The following is a 17,059-nucleotide window of genomic DNA, read 5'->3' on the forward strand; positions in this document are numbered from 1 at the left end:
GTGCAATATCCCCCGGCGATCCTCGGGGCCTGGCCAACACCGAATACCGCCGCAGACTCGCCGTCCTGTCGTCACACTTGCTCCGATCCTGTCTCTGCCCGCCGCGCGATCAACCTCGGCTCGGTTCCGCTGTGTTTTTTGTCTGCTGGGGTTGTTGTGCAAGTGGGTTCGGAATGGACCCGACGTACGAAAGAGTTAGTGGGGGCATTCCAACTTGAGTAACAGACTCGCACGCAAGGCGGGCTGTGGAAATTGCTTTCTGGGCAAGTCGCGCTTGCCAAACCACGTTCATTTACATCGCACTTTGCAGCTCGCTCCTGCCCATGTTTGATCTTCTCCCCCGCCGTCAATTTTACAGACTGCAATATATACTATGTACCATGTACGAATGGGATATCAAATTCTGCGGACAGACGGACATGTTGCGCCCGATGAGTGACTTGCCGCAAAATTTAGAACGGAGCCATTAACGCTTGGCCTCGATCATCAAAAAAGTAATTACACTACGGAATAACTACCGTAAACGACCTCCATGTCTCAGCATGTCTTACAGCGCCAAGAGTCTGGTGCAATCCGTCGGGATCATCCCGACGCCCCTTTCCAAAGGTTGCAAAACGCACGAAGGTGGGTTTGTACCCGACCCCCACTCAAGCAGCATGTTCGGACGAACTCTTCTGCTCTCTCCGTTCCCGACGGCGCAATTCGAATTTTCGCAGGGTTGAAGCTTCGAGAACCAGGAACAAGGAACGGCTTCGGGTGGCCAGACGAGCCAAGAAAGATAACGGTTTTTCTTAGGACCGGTTTTGCCCGGTGGGTTTTCACATGTCACATGTCGCGCGTTGAGATTTCCAGGCGATCTTGGCGATCTATAACATCTGGATCTTATCTCTGGGTTCAGCGTCCTGCAAGGGCTGCAACACTGCAGAACGTGTCGGCCTCGGACTCGCGGGTCGAGCATCGGGAGAATGGGAAAGGAAGCAGTCCCGTTATCTTTTTGATCATTTCTGTCGTTGTAGTGTAGTCCGCATCATCGTGTCGGAATTGTTGATCGTCGACCGCAAGTGTTCGTCCCGACTCCCCGAGTGCAAGAGCCTTCCATGGCGAACCCACCGGGATTATCCCGCTGCCGTTATCAATTCCCTGTACCTCGTAAACCCTGTCAACAACCATCAAAACCAAAATACTGACTCGCTTTGTCCGCACACTATCCGTACAGATCTATTCGAACTTCCCACAACCCGGATACCATCATACCGATCCCCGACAGGAACACGGCGCCGGAATGACCCTCCCTCCGTCGGCCCCGCCGATGTCAAGTTTTATCGCATCTCGGTCTTGACTCCGTTCGGAACCATCCCGATCCATGCATCAGCAGACAACCAACTGCATAGGGCTGACTGACTGACAGCAGACAACGTATGGCCACCAACGAGAATAGTTTCTGATCAAGAAGGGTGCATGGTCAAAACAGCACGCCGGAACAGACTCCTCTGTTATCCTTTTCGAGCAGACGACCGAGACAGGTGAAACACCTCCGCAGCTGCAAGGTCCTCCATTTCCCTCTCCCTTCCCCTTCCCCCCTTCTGTCCAACCGAGTGAGCGAATATTGAGTTCAGTCGGTATCACCGAGTCACATGTGTTCTCACACACCAACACACGCACCAACACATACGCACGCAGTGAACAAAAAGATCTGATTCGACCCGCAACGAGAAACACTCCAATGGCCCCATCCCTGCAGGTTGATACACATCATATCTCTCGGTACTGTGTCAAACGTACTGTAACGTTATCCCACCCCTTCTAGTGTCCACTACACTGCGCTACACTAGTGCACACCACCAACGGCTCACACATGCCGCGGCTGAACGGTAACTCCCGCCCACCTGCCGGCGGTAACCCTGTAGGTTGCTGTTGGCCGGCCCGGATGGGTGGGTGTGGGTCGCGGAACGGGATCTATCAAGGCCCCGTTGGACGGTTGGACACCGACCGACCTGCTCCGTCGATCTTCGGGCATCAAGCATGGCCGCGCGGCCGGATTGGCGAGCCTTGGCGGGAAGGACGATAAGCGCCGAGACGCGAGATGGACTTGAAAGAGTGTCTTACGTGCGACTGGAGGGGGATGACAGAAGATTGAGTAGAACGGGGTACGGGCATCTGGATTCCGATCCGTTCACATGTCATCGTGGAAAGTTTGAATACGGCATAATTCCCAAGCCGAGTCTGAAGCTTTGGCCGTGGACCATCGACTTTGCGGGCTACCTGCTCGCTGCTAACTCCCAAACCATTCCCCCCTGCTGTCTCCCTCGGGTTTCCTTACTCCGGACTTGAGACGAGTGTCGTTCCTGATCTCGCCGTCCCGGCCAACCGAGCTCCGGCCGTAGTTCACCGTTACCCTGCCGCTAGACAGCCTAGGGTAGACTGCCATCGGCATTTGGGACCTGACGGTTCGTCAAACTCTCCACGGAGTTCTGCATACTCCCCAGTTCCACGTCGCTTCGCAGGGACCCCGCTTCAGATAGCCGCGGGCTACCGGTTAGTCCCGAAGAATTACTCCAGACCTGGCTCTACTCCGCTGGGAATTCGAAATGGCGCGCTCGAGGTTCAAGACCACCACTTTTTCTCACAATCACCCACACAAATGCTGGGTCCTCTCCATCCGCCTCCGTGATCTCCTTCAGCAACACTTCCGCTTTTCCTCCGTCCCCCTCCCCACCGCCGTCGCCCTCTTCATCCCCATCCCCCAAACCCTCTAGAATCTCCATCGTCGTATCCTCCCCCCAATTGCTCCAAAACATCCACCCCTTCTCATGACCCAACCAATTCTCAGATACCTCACTCACCAGTTCCTCCCGCCCAAAGTTTATCATCAACATCCCCCCAGGCCGCAGCCATCCCCATGCCCGTTTCAGAAAGACCTGCTGCTCCTCCCGTGGTAGATGGATCAAACTGTAGAAGCCAATAATCACATCCATCGCCCCCGGAGGAAACGACAGATCCATCATATCCCCCACCAGCCAAGAAGCCTGAAGATGATCGGTTTGGTATTGGAAGTTTTGAAGGGCGGTGTTAATCTGCGTCACCGACAAGTCCACGCCGAAATAAGTCATGTCCTTAGCCAGAAGAATTTCGGCCACGGGAATGCCGGAGCCACAGCCAACCTCGAGGGCGTTCATGCCTTTGAGGTGCTCGGGGTTGGGGGCCTTGTACTCGTAGCCGGTTCCATCATCCGTGGGCTTGATGAAGGCGTGCTCTTTGGGGGATTGATGCCGCTGCTGCTTAAATTTTCGCATGAACTCTAGCAGCTTGCAAGTGTAACGCATGCGATATCCCTGGTATGCAAGTGACCACATGTTGTACAGCGGCGCGATGGCGTTGTAGGAATCTCGGAGACGGCCTTTGAGATCTGGGGGGAGCTGCTCTTGTTCTTGTTCCTGCACCTGCGGCTGGTTGAGATCGGACATTTTGTCGTCTTTCCGTAACCTCTGGAGGCCCAAGTCGGTGGGTTTAAGTTCTCGTAATGGCAAGAGGGTTGGCTTGAGGGTCGGCGAGATCGTGGCTCTAAATAGTTGCTTGCGTTGAGCGGCGGCTACGAACTAATAATGTTGCTAGAGTGACGAGTTTGAAGGTTGGAGCCTTGGAGGGGAAATCAAACCGCAAACTAATATTTGTTTTGAGTATGGTATTATTGTTTGGGCGCTGCAAACTCGGGATTCTGAAAATCCTAATTACTTGGTTTCTGGACCAATAAGGAAAGAACTCGCCGATTGAGTCACAACGAGCTCCTTCCCGGGTTTCTAGAGAGGGGTTTGGGGGGTCGTATTCAGATGGATTAACGAGGAAGGAACGTATAAATATTTTGACCACAAGTCGCTCTTGTTCTCGCAGGATTTGAAAGCATATAAAAGCATCAGGGACTTTGAGAATTGGCTTGATTAATTACGTCATGTGTTTCTAGAGGAATAACTGATTTGTAGCCAACAGATGGGGTAGTCGTGAGCTTTGGAACTCTACCAATTGGTATAGTATCGCTTCTACAATAGAGATGGAGGATCTATTTGTAGCCCGATAGTCCTCGTTAAATTGAATGGAGTTTGAACTAGTGGTTGTGAGGTTGTTCCAGGGTCGGTCACCGATAGGAAGAGAACCCCCTTGCATCCATACGACCAAACGATCACAGATTGTTTTCTGACGGAAACTCGGTGGACCTATAATTATGCTATCTGTGCATCGTCCTGAATATGCAGGAACCACACCGTGGTGTACTGTGACCGTCAGCGAAAACAGGCTGTGATCCAGAGATAAGTCCATCCCGGTACTGGCCTGTCGACACGAATCATAACGACGACGTATTTGGCGCTACCGGGTCAGAGCGTCCTCGGACTAACGATGATGAACGAGACCGATGGCGGTGCAACGTGGCTCATGCACTGAGGATTTAGCATGCATGTAGGCCGTCAGCGCTAACGTTGGCCAGGGGCGAGAGGTAATTGAACGGCTTCATGTGGAATTCAGCGTCCGGCGTATAAGAAAGGAACGCCTCCTGAGTTCTGGAAATAGGACCCTGAATACTTCACAGAATTGAACACCCCTTTCCACCCAGCATCATTCGAGACACCCACTCCCCAGACGCGCACACACACACACACACACACACACACACACACACACCCACACACACCCACCCACCACACCCAGTAATTTTCTCACAATGGCCTTCAACGCGGGACCCCTCCCCAAACAAGCTGCTGCCCTCCTCACCGGCAACACCAAAGTCACAACCTACGAATCCACAGGCGGTAAAACAACCGCCAAATTCGCCACCCACAACCTCACTCTCATCCCACCCATCAAGCCCGGTTCTACAATCCACGACAACGCCTGCGGCGCAGGCACCGTCTCCCGGCTGATCCTCCAACAAAACGCCGGCACCACCGATATCAAGATCCACGCCACGGACATTGACCAAGCCTTCCTAGACGTCCTCACCGCCGACGCAGCGCAGAACAATTGGCCGGTATCAACATCCAACCAAAAATCTGAATCCACCAACTTCCCCTCCGCCTTCTTCGACTACGACATCATGAATATCGGCATCATCTTCATGTCTTCAGCCGGCCTCGACGCCACACGTGAGATCCACCGCACGCTCAAACCAGGCGGTTTCGCCATCGTGAACTGCTGGAAGACCATCACGTGGATGCTGCCCATCATGCTAGTCCACCGCGCATTCCGCGGGGAGGCGGTTCCCTTCCCCGCGCCACCGATCAACTGGACGGATGGGACGCAGCTGAGGAAGATTCTGGTGGAGGCTGGGTTTGAGGAGGGCAAGATTCGATTGGAGAGTCAGGAGGTGAGTAGTGTTTTGGAGGAGGGGGAGGAGTTTAGGGGGTGGGTGGAGAAGACGTGGGCTTATTTGGCCGGGATCGGGGGGTGGCATGCGGTGGATGGGGAGAAGTGGGAGGAGGAGGTGGATATGCTGGCTGAGTTGTTGAAGAAGCAGCCTGGCACGACGGTGGAGGGGGGAAAGGTGACGATGACGGCGAGCCAGTGGGTGGGTGTCGCGGAGAAGTAGGTGGTACTGTACTTACAAGGCCCCAGGGGGGATTTGGTGATGCATGGACAGTAGATCGGGAGATTCAGAGACCATGGTTGTCAGACATGGTATGGTATAGAGCGAGCCATGTTTCTACGTACCCGACAAGTCCCTGTGAAAGTCGGTCCTTCCTGGGGAGACATGCCGAGCGTTCAATGTTGCGCTCATAGGATTACGATTGATAGAAACGCCATGCCAAACCAAACCAAATGCACATCCATTCCGCTTCATCGCTACTGTGCCTCTCCGCTTCCCTAACAGCTAGGTACTACAAATACACCAAACCCATGACTCAAACTCAATTCAAACCCTCTCCAATCAGTCAGGAGAGAAAAACAAGCAGTGCCCCAACGGTTAACGGCAAACCATCTCCCAAACGCCCGCCTACATGTCTCATGAATACTACGTAACAAATGCAATCCGCAAAACCTCAGTCATGTCCCGTTGTTCTCATTGATTCATCATGACCTTCCCCCTCCCAGCCCTGTATTGTTCAATGGCCATTTAACCCATTAACATCGACGCCGTTAGCCTCTGTCGGGCTGGTCTCAGGGGTTATCTCAGCCTCGCTCACAGCCCGGACCTGCACTATCACCTCGCCCTTCACTTCCGAAACCACCTCCTTGTTATCCTCCTTTTGCTTCTCCGCCGGCGTCTCCGTGGCCACGTCGCCCGCGGGCCCGCCTTTCTGTGTAGCCTCACCACACAACTCGGGAATCCCAATCCCAAGGGGCCCCGTCGCGACACTACCGCCCTGCTCCAGAATACCGTTCGACATCCCGTTCTCGGCGAGGGGTGTGCACGGTGAGACAGTTCCGTCTTGTACCCCGTTAACATTCTCGACTTCCTTCTCTGCCTTCGATTCCTCCTTCTCGACCTTCTTCCGCCCCTTCGTCGGCTTCTTCTTCTTCTCCTCCCCGGATTCATCACCTCCTTCTGACGCAGCAGCGTCGGCCGCTGATTCCTGTGCGGCCGACTTTCGCCTCCTCCTCTTCTCCACCCTAATCTTTTGTTGCAGCTCCTCCAAGTCCTCACTCGAATCATAATCACGCATGGCCTCCGCCAGCTTGGCCGCCTTCTTCTTCTTCCTCTCCTTTCTCTTCTTCTTCTTCGCTTCCGCTGCCTTGCGCTCTTTCTCCTTGGCCGCTTCAATCAGCTTCAGCTCTTCTTGCACCCACGAGGCGACACTCGCCGAGGCGTTAACTGGCGAGTCACGGTAGTTGAGGAGATAACCCTGGATCTGGGCGGGAGTGAAGACATCGGGTGGGATGTGCTTGCTGAACTCGAGGGCGAGGCGTTCCAGTTCGTCTTGTGGCACCTGGATGCTGCGATCGGCGGGCGCGGCACCATCGGCGTCAGGGCCGAACATGCGCAGGAACATCAGCTCGCTACTGCGCGGCGAGATATGGCCGAGGTAGAGCATCTTGTCGACACGCCCCGGCCGGACGAGCGCCTTGTCCAGTTTCTCCGCGAAGTTGGAGGTCATCAGCACGATGCGGCCTTCCTGCGAAGCAACACCATCGATGACGTTGAGAAGCCCGGAGAGAGTGCAGCTCGAGCGGCCACGATCCAGGTCGTCGGAGTCGTCACTCTTATCGGATCCGTTGTCACTGTCGTCATCACTGCTGTCGCCGTGACGGCGGGTGCGGCGCTTGATGCCAACTGCGTCGATATCTTCGAGAAGCACGAGACAGCGTGGCGGGAGGGCGGTAAAAAGCTTTTCAAGCACAGAATCGTCGCGCACACTGGGCATGTGCAACAAATACAGCTCGAGTCCAAAGCGCCCGGCGAGTGCGAGCGAGAGTGACGTCTTGCCAGTGCCGGGTGGCCCATGCATCAGGAAGCCACGGCGGTATGGAATGCCACGGCGGTTGTAGAACTTGCGGGTGTTAACGTCCAGGTAGTTCTCGATGTCAGCCACCAGCTCCTCCTTGACCTTCTCGTCAAAATGGACCGTCTCAAGTGGTCGCAGCGGGCGCAAAATTGTTGTGTCCCAAGTCTCATCGTACGAGCGCTTGCTGATTCGTACCGTAATGTACGCCTCGCGCTGCTTGTCGGCAAACTCGCGGCAGGTATGTAGAAATTGCTTGATCGGCTCAACAGACCGGCCCAAACACATAATGACAAGGGGCTCGTCGCCCTCAGGGGCACCCGAATATTCGTCTGGCATGCGGGCCCACGAGCTGTTGTAATGCGAACTGCTGGTGAGAATGCGGCGCACCATAAACATGTTGCGGCGGTGTAGGAACCAGGTGGTGCCAAAGGTGGGCAGGTACTGCACGGGCATGCGCTTTTCATGATGGTAGTCGTTGCGCTCTTGTGATACGCGGCGGTACGACCAGGCATCGTTTCGGATCGACTCGGAGTTGGCGGTTAATATACGTGTGCCCTTCTTCAGGAGAACATGGGCACCCAGCCAGTTGAGCACTTCGCGGTTGAGCCGGTCATTACCGGCAATCGAGATCGATGCCGTCAGGAAGCGGACGAACCACCAGTACACCTTGGAACCGGTCTCTTGTATGCTCTGAGCGCCCGAGGAGGCCGCGCCCATCAGTGCAGCGGCGGTGAGTAGAGTCGTGAGATCGACGCGCAGCCATCGCTTAAAGAAGTCCTGCAGCATCGAGAAACCTGGAATGCGGCGTTCTAGGTCCTCCGTGGAGGCGCTCCTGTCGCCGAGGAGCGTCGTGCTCGCGAGAGCGAGTATGTTGTTCATGATGTCCGTCTAGCCGACTGCGCGGCGAATGGACGACGGTGACAGAAGACGGTATGGTGGTAAGAGGTGACCGACTGACTAAATACAGCGGGTGGCGAGGTACAGAAGCTGCTGACCAGGTCTTTCTGGGCCGGCCTTGGTCGCGCAGTGCCACTTGCGTGGCTTGGTGGGGACGGCGCCTTTAAAGGAAATCTGCTTCAATAGTCTAGTCAGGGGAGGGGAAAAAAAGATCGGGGCGAAGGGGAAAAGAGAGACGACGAGGCCTCCTAGTTGCCGCCGACCCAGCCTTGCTTCTCGTGGGGGCGGAACAAGATGGAAGAAAAAAAAACCATTGTTTTTCAAGACAGGCAGCAGCGGCTGGCCGTTGTTGGGGTCCCGACACGCAGCATGCACACCGCTCGTCCTGCAGCTGGACCTGCACGTCGGCCAGCAGGAGCCATCATTGTTTGGCTGACATTCATTGTCCAGGCTACAGTGCCCCACTTTGTGTATCTGGGAAGAGCTTCATGCAAGAATGATCCACGTCCAGGGTTCACAGAGAGCCAACTGGCTGTGGACCGGGAAACCGACAGGGGGCAGGACGGCGTGTGTCATCCTCGCGCATGATTGAGATCCTGGGGGTTGGGTTGCTTGAGGACGAAGTCAATCGCTCTGGAAGACCCAAGAGAACATTGAATCAGGATTGTCGCCTGGGTTGAACATGTCGAAACACTGGAAGTTACCCCGCGTGATAGTGGGTAAGGGTTCGTCAGCCCCACAGTTCAATTGAGACCCCGCCTCGAGTCCGCCTTGCCTCAGCCCTACTACCTAGATGTGAATTTTTAAGTTCGAGAATGGTACCCTGTGTCCCGTAAATTCGTTCTTGAAGGGAAAATATTATTTCCAAATGTGAGCGCCTCAGGGCCGCCGAAAAGATACATGGGGGGGAAGCAAGTAATTGCTTGAGCTGCCGCCATTTCGGTCAGCAGTCACTCTATTAATTAGGTAGGTCCTGTCTACCTATTATTCATACTGGGTAAGGATCAAGTTAGCTCCCGTCCTCATAGCGCCTGTCCTAATATGAATCGCGTTCTCGGGAACGAGGTATGGGAATTGACTGGCTGGTTACCCGTGCCCTAATACTGTTACCCCTGGGAGTAGTGTCCTGGTTCGAGGTCAATTGATAGACATCTTGTTGGGTGGGAGTGTTGCTGTTATGTCTTTTTGAAACATCAAGAACTGGAGTAAGGTCGTGTGCGTTTAAGACATGGATGCCACCCGTCCCTGAGGTTATTTCCGGAATCGAGCAAGAGCTCACCATTCACACACGTCATCTATAGAGGTGCTGCAAGAAACCAAGACTGCTTTCCCTTGAAGCATATTTCGATGCCTTTCCCCGGGCAATTAATCTTGCCCGCGTGACCAGGATCGGGTGTCGCTCAAGCCAAGGACAAAGGAACCATTCATTCGCCATCGCCTGTTGGGAAGCTTCCAGTGAGAGCAAGCTCTGGACAGGGGTTAGAGCTTTGTGGGGCGAATGGCCGAAGCTCGATGATGCAACGGAACATTTTCAAATGGGAAAACAGGAAATGCCCGTCTTTCAGCAAAGACAAATAACATACCAAGGTTGAGGACGATGCGTTCCGGCGGGGTTGGAAGGTTGGTTTGTTTCCCCCTTTTATGTTATTCTCTTTTCTGTTTCAGAGTTTCCTAGCTGTTGCCGACAAGCCAGGTTCAGCGGATTTTAATCAAAGCACACAAGCTCGGCACTCGGACCCCTTTTACCCCCCGTCCCCGTCGGCCAAAAAAAAATTACCACACAGGTCCTCCCAACTCGAAAGCCGCCCGCACCACCGCGCGTCGCAGGTCCGCGATTCTGCAGATCGTAGGTCCGAACGGCATTACACATCCCGACATCCCGACCACCGCTCGCGGGTACATCCCGGTCCCCACGCGACATTCTAACATACTTTCACATGCCCGGGCGAAGTAAGCGGAGGAAACGATAGTTGGCCCAATATGACGGGCATTTGGTCGACGATAAAGTCTGCTGCACCCTCGCTCGGCCTGGGGTCGCAGCAGCAGGAGAGTAATGGGCCGCGGTCACCCGAGACGAACAACAACACTGCGCGATCGCCTTCAGATTCGGAAGCAGGAGAAGGAGGAGGGAAAGCCGGCACGCCGCCTGCATCGAGGTCATTGCCAAGACCTCCCAGCTCACTGGAGACCCGAGGTACGTTGCTGTATTCGTGCATTGTTCTTGTGTAGTGGGTTTGTGAAGGTCTCGTGGTGCCTCATTGGCTGGCATATGGGCGACACCGCCCGGGTCGCTCAAAGGCCTGCCTAGTTGGGGTATCGGTTCGGATACGCGTATTTAGGAATTGCTTCGAGCTGGCGGGGTTGGGCTATGAAAGCTTACGCGGACTTTGTAGGAGGAAGTATTCAGGGTCCAGTGGTCCCCGCCGCACAGTCCCAATCGCAATCGCAAACCCGGAACTCGATGACCAAAAGCCCGGCTAGATTGTCGCGCAACAGCACCAGTACCACGATCATCTTCAAGGATAGGGGGAAGGGGAAAGAGAAGGAAAAAGAGCGAGACACAGAGGGTGAGGATGCAGGCGAGACAGCCAACGCTGTTCTTGCCACTGCGACTGGAACTAGCACGACCGCTGCTGCGAATACTGGGACTGGGACCACAAACGGTGCCAACGGGAGTGCAGATGTAACGCGACACACGGCTTCTACCCCCGCGCACACACCAGGGGTGAACTCTGCCATCGACCCCTTGTCACAGGTGAGTAGTCATCGCTCGCTCCGGTCTCGCTTGATCGTTTCCGCGTATAGGAAACACAACGGGGAATTCAGCTAACACGAAGCCCGTTGCGTTTTTGGATTAGCAAATATTTATGCGAAAGAACACCGAGCCGTCGATCCCACAACGACTTACGCAGATGGCCGAGGGGTTGACCCGCGCCAGCACCGAGCTGTCGCGCAGCAATGCCACACCGGCCAGTGGGGACGTGGGGAAGGATAAAGGCAGCAAAAAGGGCGGTTCGTTCCTCAGCCGACTGCGAGGTAGCCGGAAGAAAGACCTCGCCGGGGTGGACTTTGACTCGGACTCGGAGATGGGCAGCGAGGCACGTACGGACGGCACCAACGCGCGCGTATTCAGCCAAACGGTGGGCAGCCCCTTCATCGGTGCAGGTTATGTGCCCCATCATAAGGAACCGCCGCGCTACATCCGGACGCGGTCAAGCAACAAGCGCACGCGGGAGTTCAACCGCATGTTTCTCGCCCAGGAGCTTGTTGGGACACGACCACCGGAGAACGAGGGGGATGGATCGGCGGCGGTTGGGACCGACAAGGCGCCCGTGGTATCGGTCAGCGTGGCCGGGGCTAGCGACAGGAAGGCGACACGGACGGGAGGCGCGATCTGGGCGACCGAGTTCAGCAAGGACGGACGATATCTTGCTACAGGCGGACGGGACCATGTCGTGCGGGTCTGGGGCGTCCTGGCAACTCCTGAGGATCGGAATGCGGACGGGCGCGACGACGGCGATGATGGGGAAGGAGACCACAACGGCAGCGGCGGTTCTGGGGAAAGGCTTAGTGCGCCTGTGTTCAAAGACCAGCCGGTGATGGAGTTCCGCGGGCACACAGGGGAGGTGCTGGACTTGAGCTGGAGCAAAAACAATTTCCTGCTGTCGTCGTCGATGGACAAGACGGTGCGGCTGTGGCATATGAGCCGGAACGAGGCGTTGTGCACCTTCAAGCATAAGGACTTTGTCACGCGACTGGCGTTTCACCCGCGCGACGACCGGTTCTTTTTGGCTGGCTCGCTAGACACCATGTTGCGACTCTGGAGCATTCCGGATAGCGCAGTGGCTTTCTCGGCGCAGTTGCCGGATTTGGTCACGGCCGTGGCGTTTTCGCCCGACGGGAATGTCGCCATTGCCGGGCTGTTGAATGGGATGTGTATGTTCTATGAGACAGAAGGGTTGAAGATGAGCTCGCAGATCCATGTGCGGTCGTCTCGTGGGAAGAACGCCAAGGGCAGCAAGATCACGGGCATCCAGACTATGGCCGTTCCACCACCAAATCCGCTCGAGGGACTTGGGGCACAAGCACCTGGGTCGGCTGCCGCATCGGTGGCTTCCACGGCGGAGATCGCAGCGAGCGCTAAGGAGGTCAGGGTGCTGATTACGTCGAATGACAGCCGTATACGGATTTACAGTCTGCGGGACAAAACGCTGGGCCTCAAACTAAAAGGCCACGAGAATGCCTGTAGCCAGATCGCGGCGACCTTTTCCGACGACGGGAAGCACGTTATCTGCGGAAGCGAAGACCGCAAGACGTTCATTTGGAGTCTGGCCGGCAACGCGGCGCTGGTCCAGGACAAGGACAAGTTCCCCTGTGAACACTTCGAAGCCCACGGCGATATTGTCACCACGGCGGTCTTCGCGCCGACCAAAACGCGCATGCTTCTCGGCCAAAGCGGCGACCCAATCTACGATCTCTGCAACCCACCCCCGGTAGTCCTGCAGAGCCTAGAAGAAGCAGCCAGCGCAGCCGCTAGCCAAGTCGCCCTCACCAACGATTCCCACCAGCCCAGCCACGCAGACACGGCCCCGACGGCCTCATCTGCTCTTATGTCGCCGCCGCCGACGACGAAAAAGCCCGAGCCCAGCGCGGGGTATATTGCTCGGTCCACCCATTACGATGGCAACGTCATCGTCACCACAGGCGACACGGGCATCATCAAGGTGTTCCGGCAGGACTGCGCGTTCCCCAGGCGCCGGTACGATTCCTGGGAAACTGGCAGTACCCTGAGCCGGAAGCTCGCTGCGGCTGCTGTCGCAGCGGGTAGCAGCGGTGGTGGTGGGTATATTGTGACTGCTGGGGGGTTACGCCGCAGTGGGAGTGTGGTGACGAGGACGAGCGCGAGCAGTACCACGGCACCACACAGTCGGCGTGGGTCGCTCAGCCAGCCGTTTCCGCCTGGAAGTGGTGTTCAGGGGTCACCGCATCATTCAGCAGCTGTGGGTGCGCATCCCGATCGGATTTTGAGTTGGCGGCAGGGTATTGAGCATGGAGGGTCAGCGGGAGGAACAGCAGGGAGTGAGGCCAGGGCTGGTGATAGACGCTCAGCACTGCTCGCCAGTGGGACACGTACCCCGACTCGCAGCGAACGCTCCCTTAGCCCGACCAAAGCGAGTCGGACGTCGCTGAACTCGGCGTATAACAACTTTGCCAGCGAGGCACGACGGCAACCGTATGCTGGTGCATCACCCTCTGCCACTGGGCATTCTACCGGGCTGGGCATTGGACCGGGCGCAGGAACGGCTGCTGCTGCGAGGGCGAGGGCGGGTAGTTCTTTGACGAGCCCCCTGGCGAGCCCGACGACGAGTGTGTTTAGTAGCCCCCCTGCGTCGTTGCGGGGGAGTCAGAGGGATAGAATCCCGGGGCGGTTGGTGAAAGAAAAAGAATCGAGGGCCGGGTCCTTGCTGAATATTGGGAGGAGGAGGAGTTCGGTGAAGAAAGAAGATGTGCCACAGGTTCCGCAGCCGGCGCAGGGACGGGAGAGCGAGCAGAAGCAGAGACAGGTATCCAGCCCGCCGACGCCGGGGTTTACGTTCAAATCTGCGGATACGCCGGAGGGTGGAGATGACGGTGCTGCTCATGATGCTGCTGACCTCGATGTTCGCGCGGCTGAGGGCCCGTCCGACCATCCCGCAGATACTCCAGAGGCCGCCCCCTCAGTCGACCCCATACCATCCTCATCACTCGCCCCATCTCCAATGGATCAACCCACCTCGACCTCCCCCTCAACCTCCTTCTGGAACCTCAACCGCTGGCGCGGCATCACCCCGTTCAAATCCAGCAGCGGGGACAAATCACCGTCCGCAGCCGCACAAGCAGACCAAGACCACAACGAAGACCACCCCCAAAGACCAGCCGGCCCGGGCCACGGCCATGGCAAACGACAAAAATCCACCAGCGGCTTCAGCACCCGCACCATTACCGCGGCTACTATCGGAGCGGGACGGCCGTCACTGGGGCGATCGTCACTGTCACGTTCGCGGTCTAAGTCGAAGTCAAGGTCGAGAGTGCCTACTGCTGCACAGCTGGGGGGTGAAGCTGGTCGGGATGATCTGGGGGTTGAGAAGGATGGTGAGGCGACTGGCCGAGGGGATGAGGCTGTCGGGTTGGTGGAAGAGGACCGAGGCGAGGGACCTGGTCCCGGGGGTGCTGCTGTGTTTGAGGGACATGCGCATGCTAGTCGGTTGGGAGCGGTATAGGGCTGCCGTTGCTGAGGGCTGGGACGTGGATTTGTTTTGGGGCGGATTTGGGTTTATGTGTTTGGCATGTTGCGTAGCGCTCTGACTTTGCGGTGTAAGTTTAGCGGCATACATGATCTGCAGGGTTGGATGCGAGATTTGATCCTGCAGGTGTATATATGTATACTAGGGACTGCTTGTCGGCATGGAGTTTGCGGAGGATGATACCATAGGAGAAACATTTCGTGTATTCAATTTGTTGGCATTCTTCAATCCGTTTGACCTCGCTTTGTGGGGTATCATCGCCCACACCAGCAGCATCATGATTCTGCAAAGATCCGAAATATTCTATCACTCACCTCCCTCTCAAATCCCTCCTCAGCGCTCCCTTAAACCCTAAGCCTCCGCCGTAACCTCAACAGACCCAGCGTCTTCAGCAGCTCCCGCGCCCCCTTCCGCCTTGGCCAATTTCGCAACCTGTTTAACAGCCTCATACAATGCGGGCGGGTTGGCGCCCTGAATCGCCTTCAACCGGCCCGACCCATCATCCACCTTCAGCACCGACGGCGCGTCCAGCGGCGGGGCCTGCGTAAGCACATCCACACCGGTCGCCTCGCCATTGACGGCAAAGATGAACGTCGGCATGGCCGACACCTCAAACTTGCGGGCCACATCGGTTGCCTCATCGACGTCAACAGTGGCGAAGGCCAACGGGCCCTTGCCGCCAGGGGGTGTGTGCTCTCTGGCGAGCCTCTCGAAGATCGGCTTGATGATTTTGCAGGGCGGGCACCAGACTGCGGTGAAGTCGAGGATGAGGTATTTGTGGGCCGCGGCCAGCTCGTTGAACTCCTTTAGGTTGTTGATGACGTGCACGGCGTCGCTGTGGGCTTCGGCGGCCATTTTGGCGGTTGGTTGGGGGTGTTTGTTGGTGCAAAAAGGGGTCGTTTGATTGGGTGGGCGCTTTGTTTGTGTTGGTTTGTTGTGTGTTGACTTTGATCGTGGCGCACGGTGACGGGAGTAGGGTTGAAATTGTCGACAGCGGCCGGAGGCTGCGGGTGTGAGGGAAGGCGCCGATGGCGGGGCGCCTTCCCAAGTTCCGCGGGGTCCATGGTCTGACTGCGGGGTCCTTGTCGATCGTCCGGTACTGAGAAGGGTCCCTATTTGTCAGCCCTGCGGGCACATGCTGTTCCTGCCTTTGTCTTGTTCCTGCGGGTCATCCCGGCCATTGACGAATGTTGGGACGGTATCTTGGTTGGTTATTGGAACTCTCAACAATCCATTGAACCTTTGGACGGCCCTCCAAAGGAGTACAGTTGCTCGTTTTTGCCATGCGGGCTTCTTATGAACCGAGTATGTCGGAGACACTCCAGAACAATCACGGCGTGTCTCGTCGCAAAACGTCCCTTTAGATCTTTTCGCAACCCAGCTTCGGGACAAATAGTGGTATTTGGATCCGCACTGGGTGTGATATATCCTCGTGTTTCTCGGATTGCACGGAGTAATTAGGCGTCTTTGTTTAAGGCGTTTAATTCTCTTCAGTATCTCCTAATTAGGACAAGTGGGGGTATTTAACGGTTTAATTCGCACCTCCAACATCGCACCTTTCTCAAACTTTTCTCCCGCTCGGCCATCTTCTTTTCTGGATTCAGATCTACCAACATGGAATGCCCGGTTCGGTTCTCTTCTCCCACTCCCCACCCGTCCAATCTCTATTCCGGCCTTACCTAACCGCATCTGCCACACCATTCATTGATCGGCCTCCAGGTTCTTGGGGTGCCACTTTGAGGCTCAGCACCACGATCACACCTCACCTCGGCGCTTACGATGGTCCTCGGCCATCTCACTAACACAGTGTGGCCCCAACGGGCTGCCACCCTTTCACAGCCAACTACGCACCGTCTCCGTTGCCGCCTTGGGCGCGTTTAGGAGATTTATCTCGGACAAACACGATTTGAAACAGGACCGGTCACCACGTCGTAGCCGTTCAGCATGGCCACGGAGATCCCATGTGATGTTCTAGTTTCCCACCCCCGCGCTGCCACTGGTTATGGATTTCCGGTCTGGGCTCTGGGGTTCGATTTCGCGTGTCTCGGCGTTACTTGGATGCGGCCCGAACGGCGGCCATGTCTTGTTTGATAGCCTTGCATTACCCAGCTGCTGGCCCGCCTGTTTCCTCTCGAGTTAGCCGCGCTACTTCCATGGATGGCTCAGGTAAGGCTGAATAGGTGATAGACGTTTGTGAAGTTCAAGATACGGCACGGAACGTTGAGTTTGGCCCAACCAGCCTAGTCCTTGGTACGCGCCTGACAAGACTCGGCTAACTAACGCGGTTGGAGTGAAACAATGAGGTCTACGAGCGGCCGCCCTATTTAGGTATTGGCGCTTTCAGCGCTGGGCAACAAGGACCAGGTCAGTTCCGCCGGAAGCAAAACGGGCTGGTGTCCGCAGGCGGCCCCATCGCGGCCCCATCGACAAGCTCTCGTTGACCAGTGA

The 17,059-nt window shown here is 56.4% G+C and overlaps 5 protein-coding genes across 5 annotated transcripts; 2 read left to right on the forward strand and 3 right to left on the reverse strand.

Moving 5' to 3' along the window:
• Positions 1 to 2,567: 2,567 nt before the first annotated feature.
• Positions 2,568 to 3,464, reverse strand: C8A04DRAFT_14104 (S-adenosyl-L-methionine-dependent methyltransferase; the record flags this gene model as incomplete). Its single annotated transcript, XM_062777962.1, has 1 exon — positions 2,568 to 3,464. The coding sequence occupies one exon, from the start codon at positions 3,462 to 3,464 to the stop codon at positions 2,568 to 2,570; it is 897 nt and encodes a 298-aa protein (XP_062634752.1).
• A 1,247-nt stretch (positions 3,465 to 4,711) lies between these two features.
• Positions 4,712 to 5,575, forward strand: C8A04DRAFT_14122 (S-adenosyl-L-methionine-dependent methyltransferase; the record flags this gene model as incomplete). The annotated part of the gene is made up of 1 exon (XM_062777970.1): positions 4,712 to 5,575. The coding sequence occupies one exon, from the start codon at positions 4,712 to 4,714 to the stop codon at positions 5,573 to 5,575; it is 864 nt and encodes a 287-aa protein (XP_062634753.1).
• Positions 5,576 to 6,089: 514 nt separating this feature from the next.
• Positions 6,090 to 8,309, reverse strand: C8A04DRAFT_39116 (BCS1 N terminal-domain-containing protein; the record flags this gene model as incomplete). The annotated part of the gene is made up of 2 exons (XM_062784470.1): positions 6,090 to 6,284; positions 6,423 to 8,309. The coding sequence occupies 2 exons, from the start codon at positions 8,307 to 8,309 to the stop codon at positions 6,090 to 6,092; spliced, it is 2,082 nt and encodes a 693-aa protein (XP_062634754.1).
• Positions 8,310 to 10,307: 1,998 nt separating this feature from the next.
• Positions 10,308 to 14,587, forward strand: C8A04DRAFT_31014 (uncharacterized protein; the record flags this gene model as incomplete). Its single annotated transcript, XM_062781604.1, has 3 exons — positions 10,308 to 10,521; positions 10,721 to 11,082; positions 11,186 to 14,587. 3 exons carry the CDS (start codon positions 10,308 to 10,310, stop codon positions 14,585 to 14,587), a joined length of 3,978 nt encoding a protein of 1,325 aa, XP_062634755.1.
• A 375-nt stretch (positions 14,588 to 14,962) lies between these two features.
• Positions 14,963 to 15,466, reverse strand: C8A04DRAFT_31015 (thioredoxin-like protein; the record flags this gene model as incomplete). Its single annotated transcript, XM_062781605.1, has 1 exon — positions 14,963 to 15,466. One exon carries the CDS (start codon positions 15,464 to 15,466, stop codon positions 14,963 to 14,965), a length of 504 nt encoding a protein of 167 aa, XP_062634756.1.
• Positions 15,467 to 17,059: the final 1,593 nt, after the last annotated feature.

Source organism: Dichotomopilus funicola (genome assembly GCF_033296635.1).
Source record: "Dichotomopilus funicola strain CBS 141.50 unplaced genomic scaffold C8A04scaffold_59, whole genome shotgun sequence".
Taxonomy (NCBI): domain Eukaryota; kingdom Fungi; phylum Ascomycota; class Sordariomycetes; order Sordariales; family Chaetomiaceae; genus Dichotomopilus; species Dichotomopilus funicola.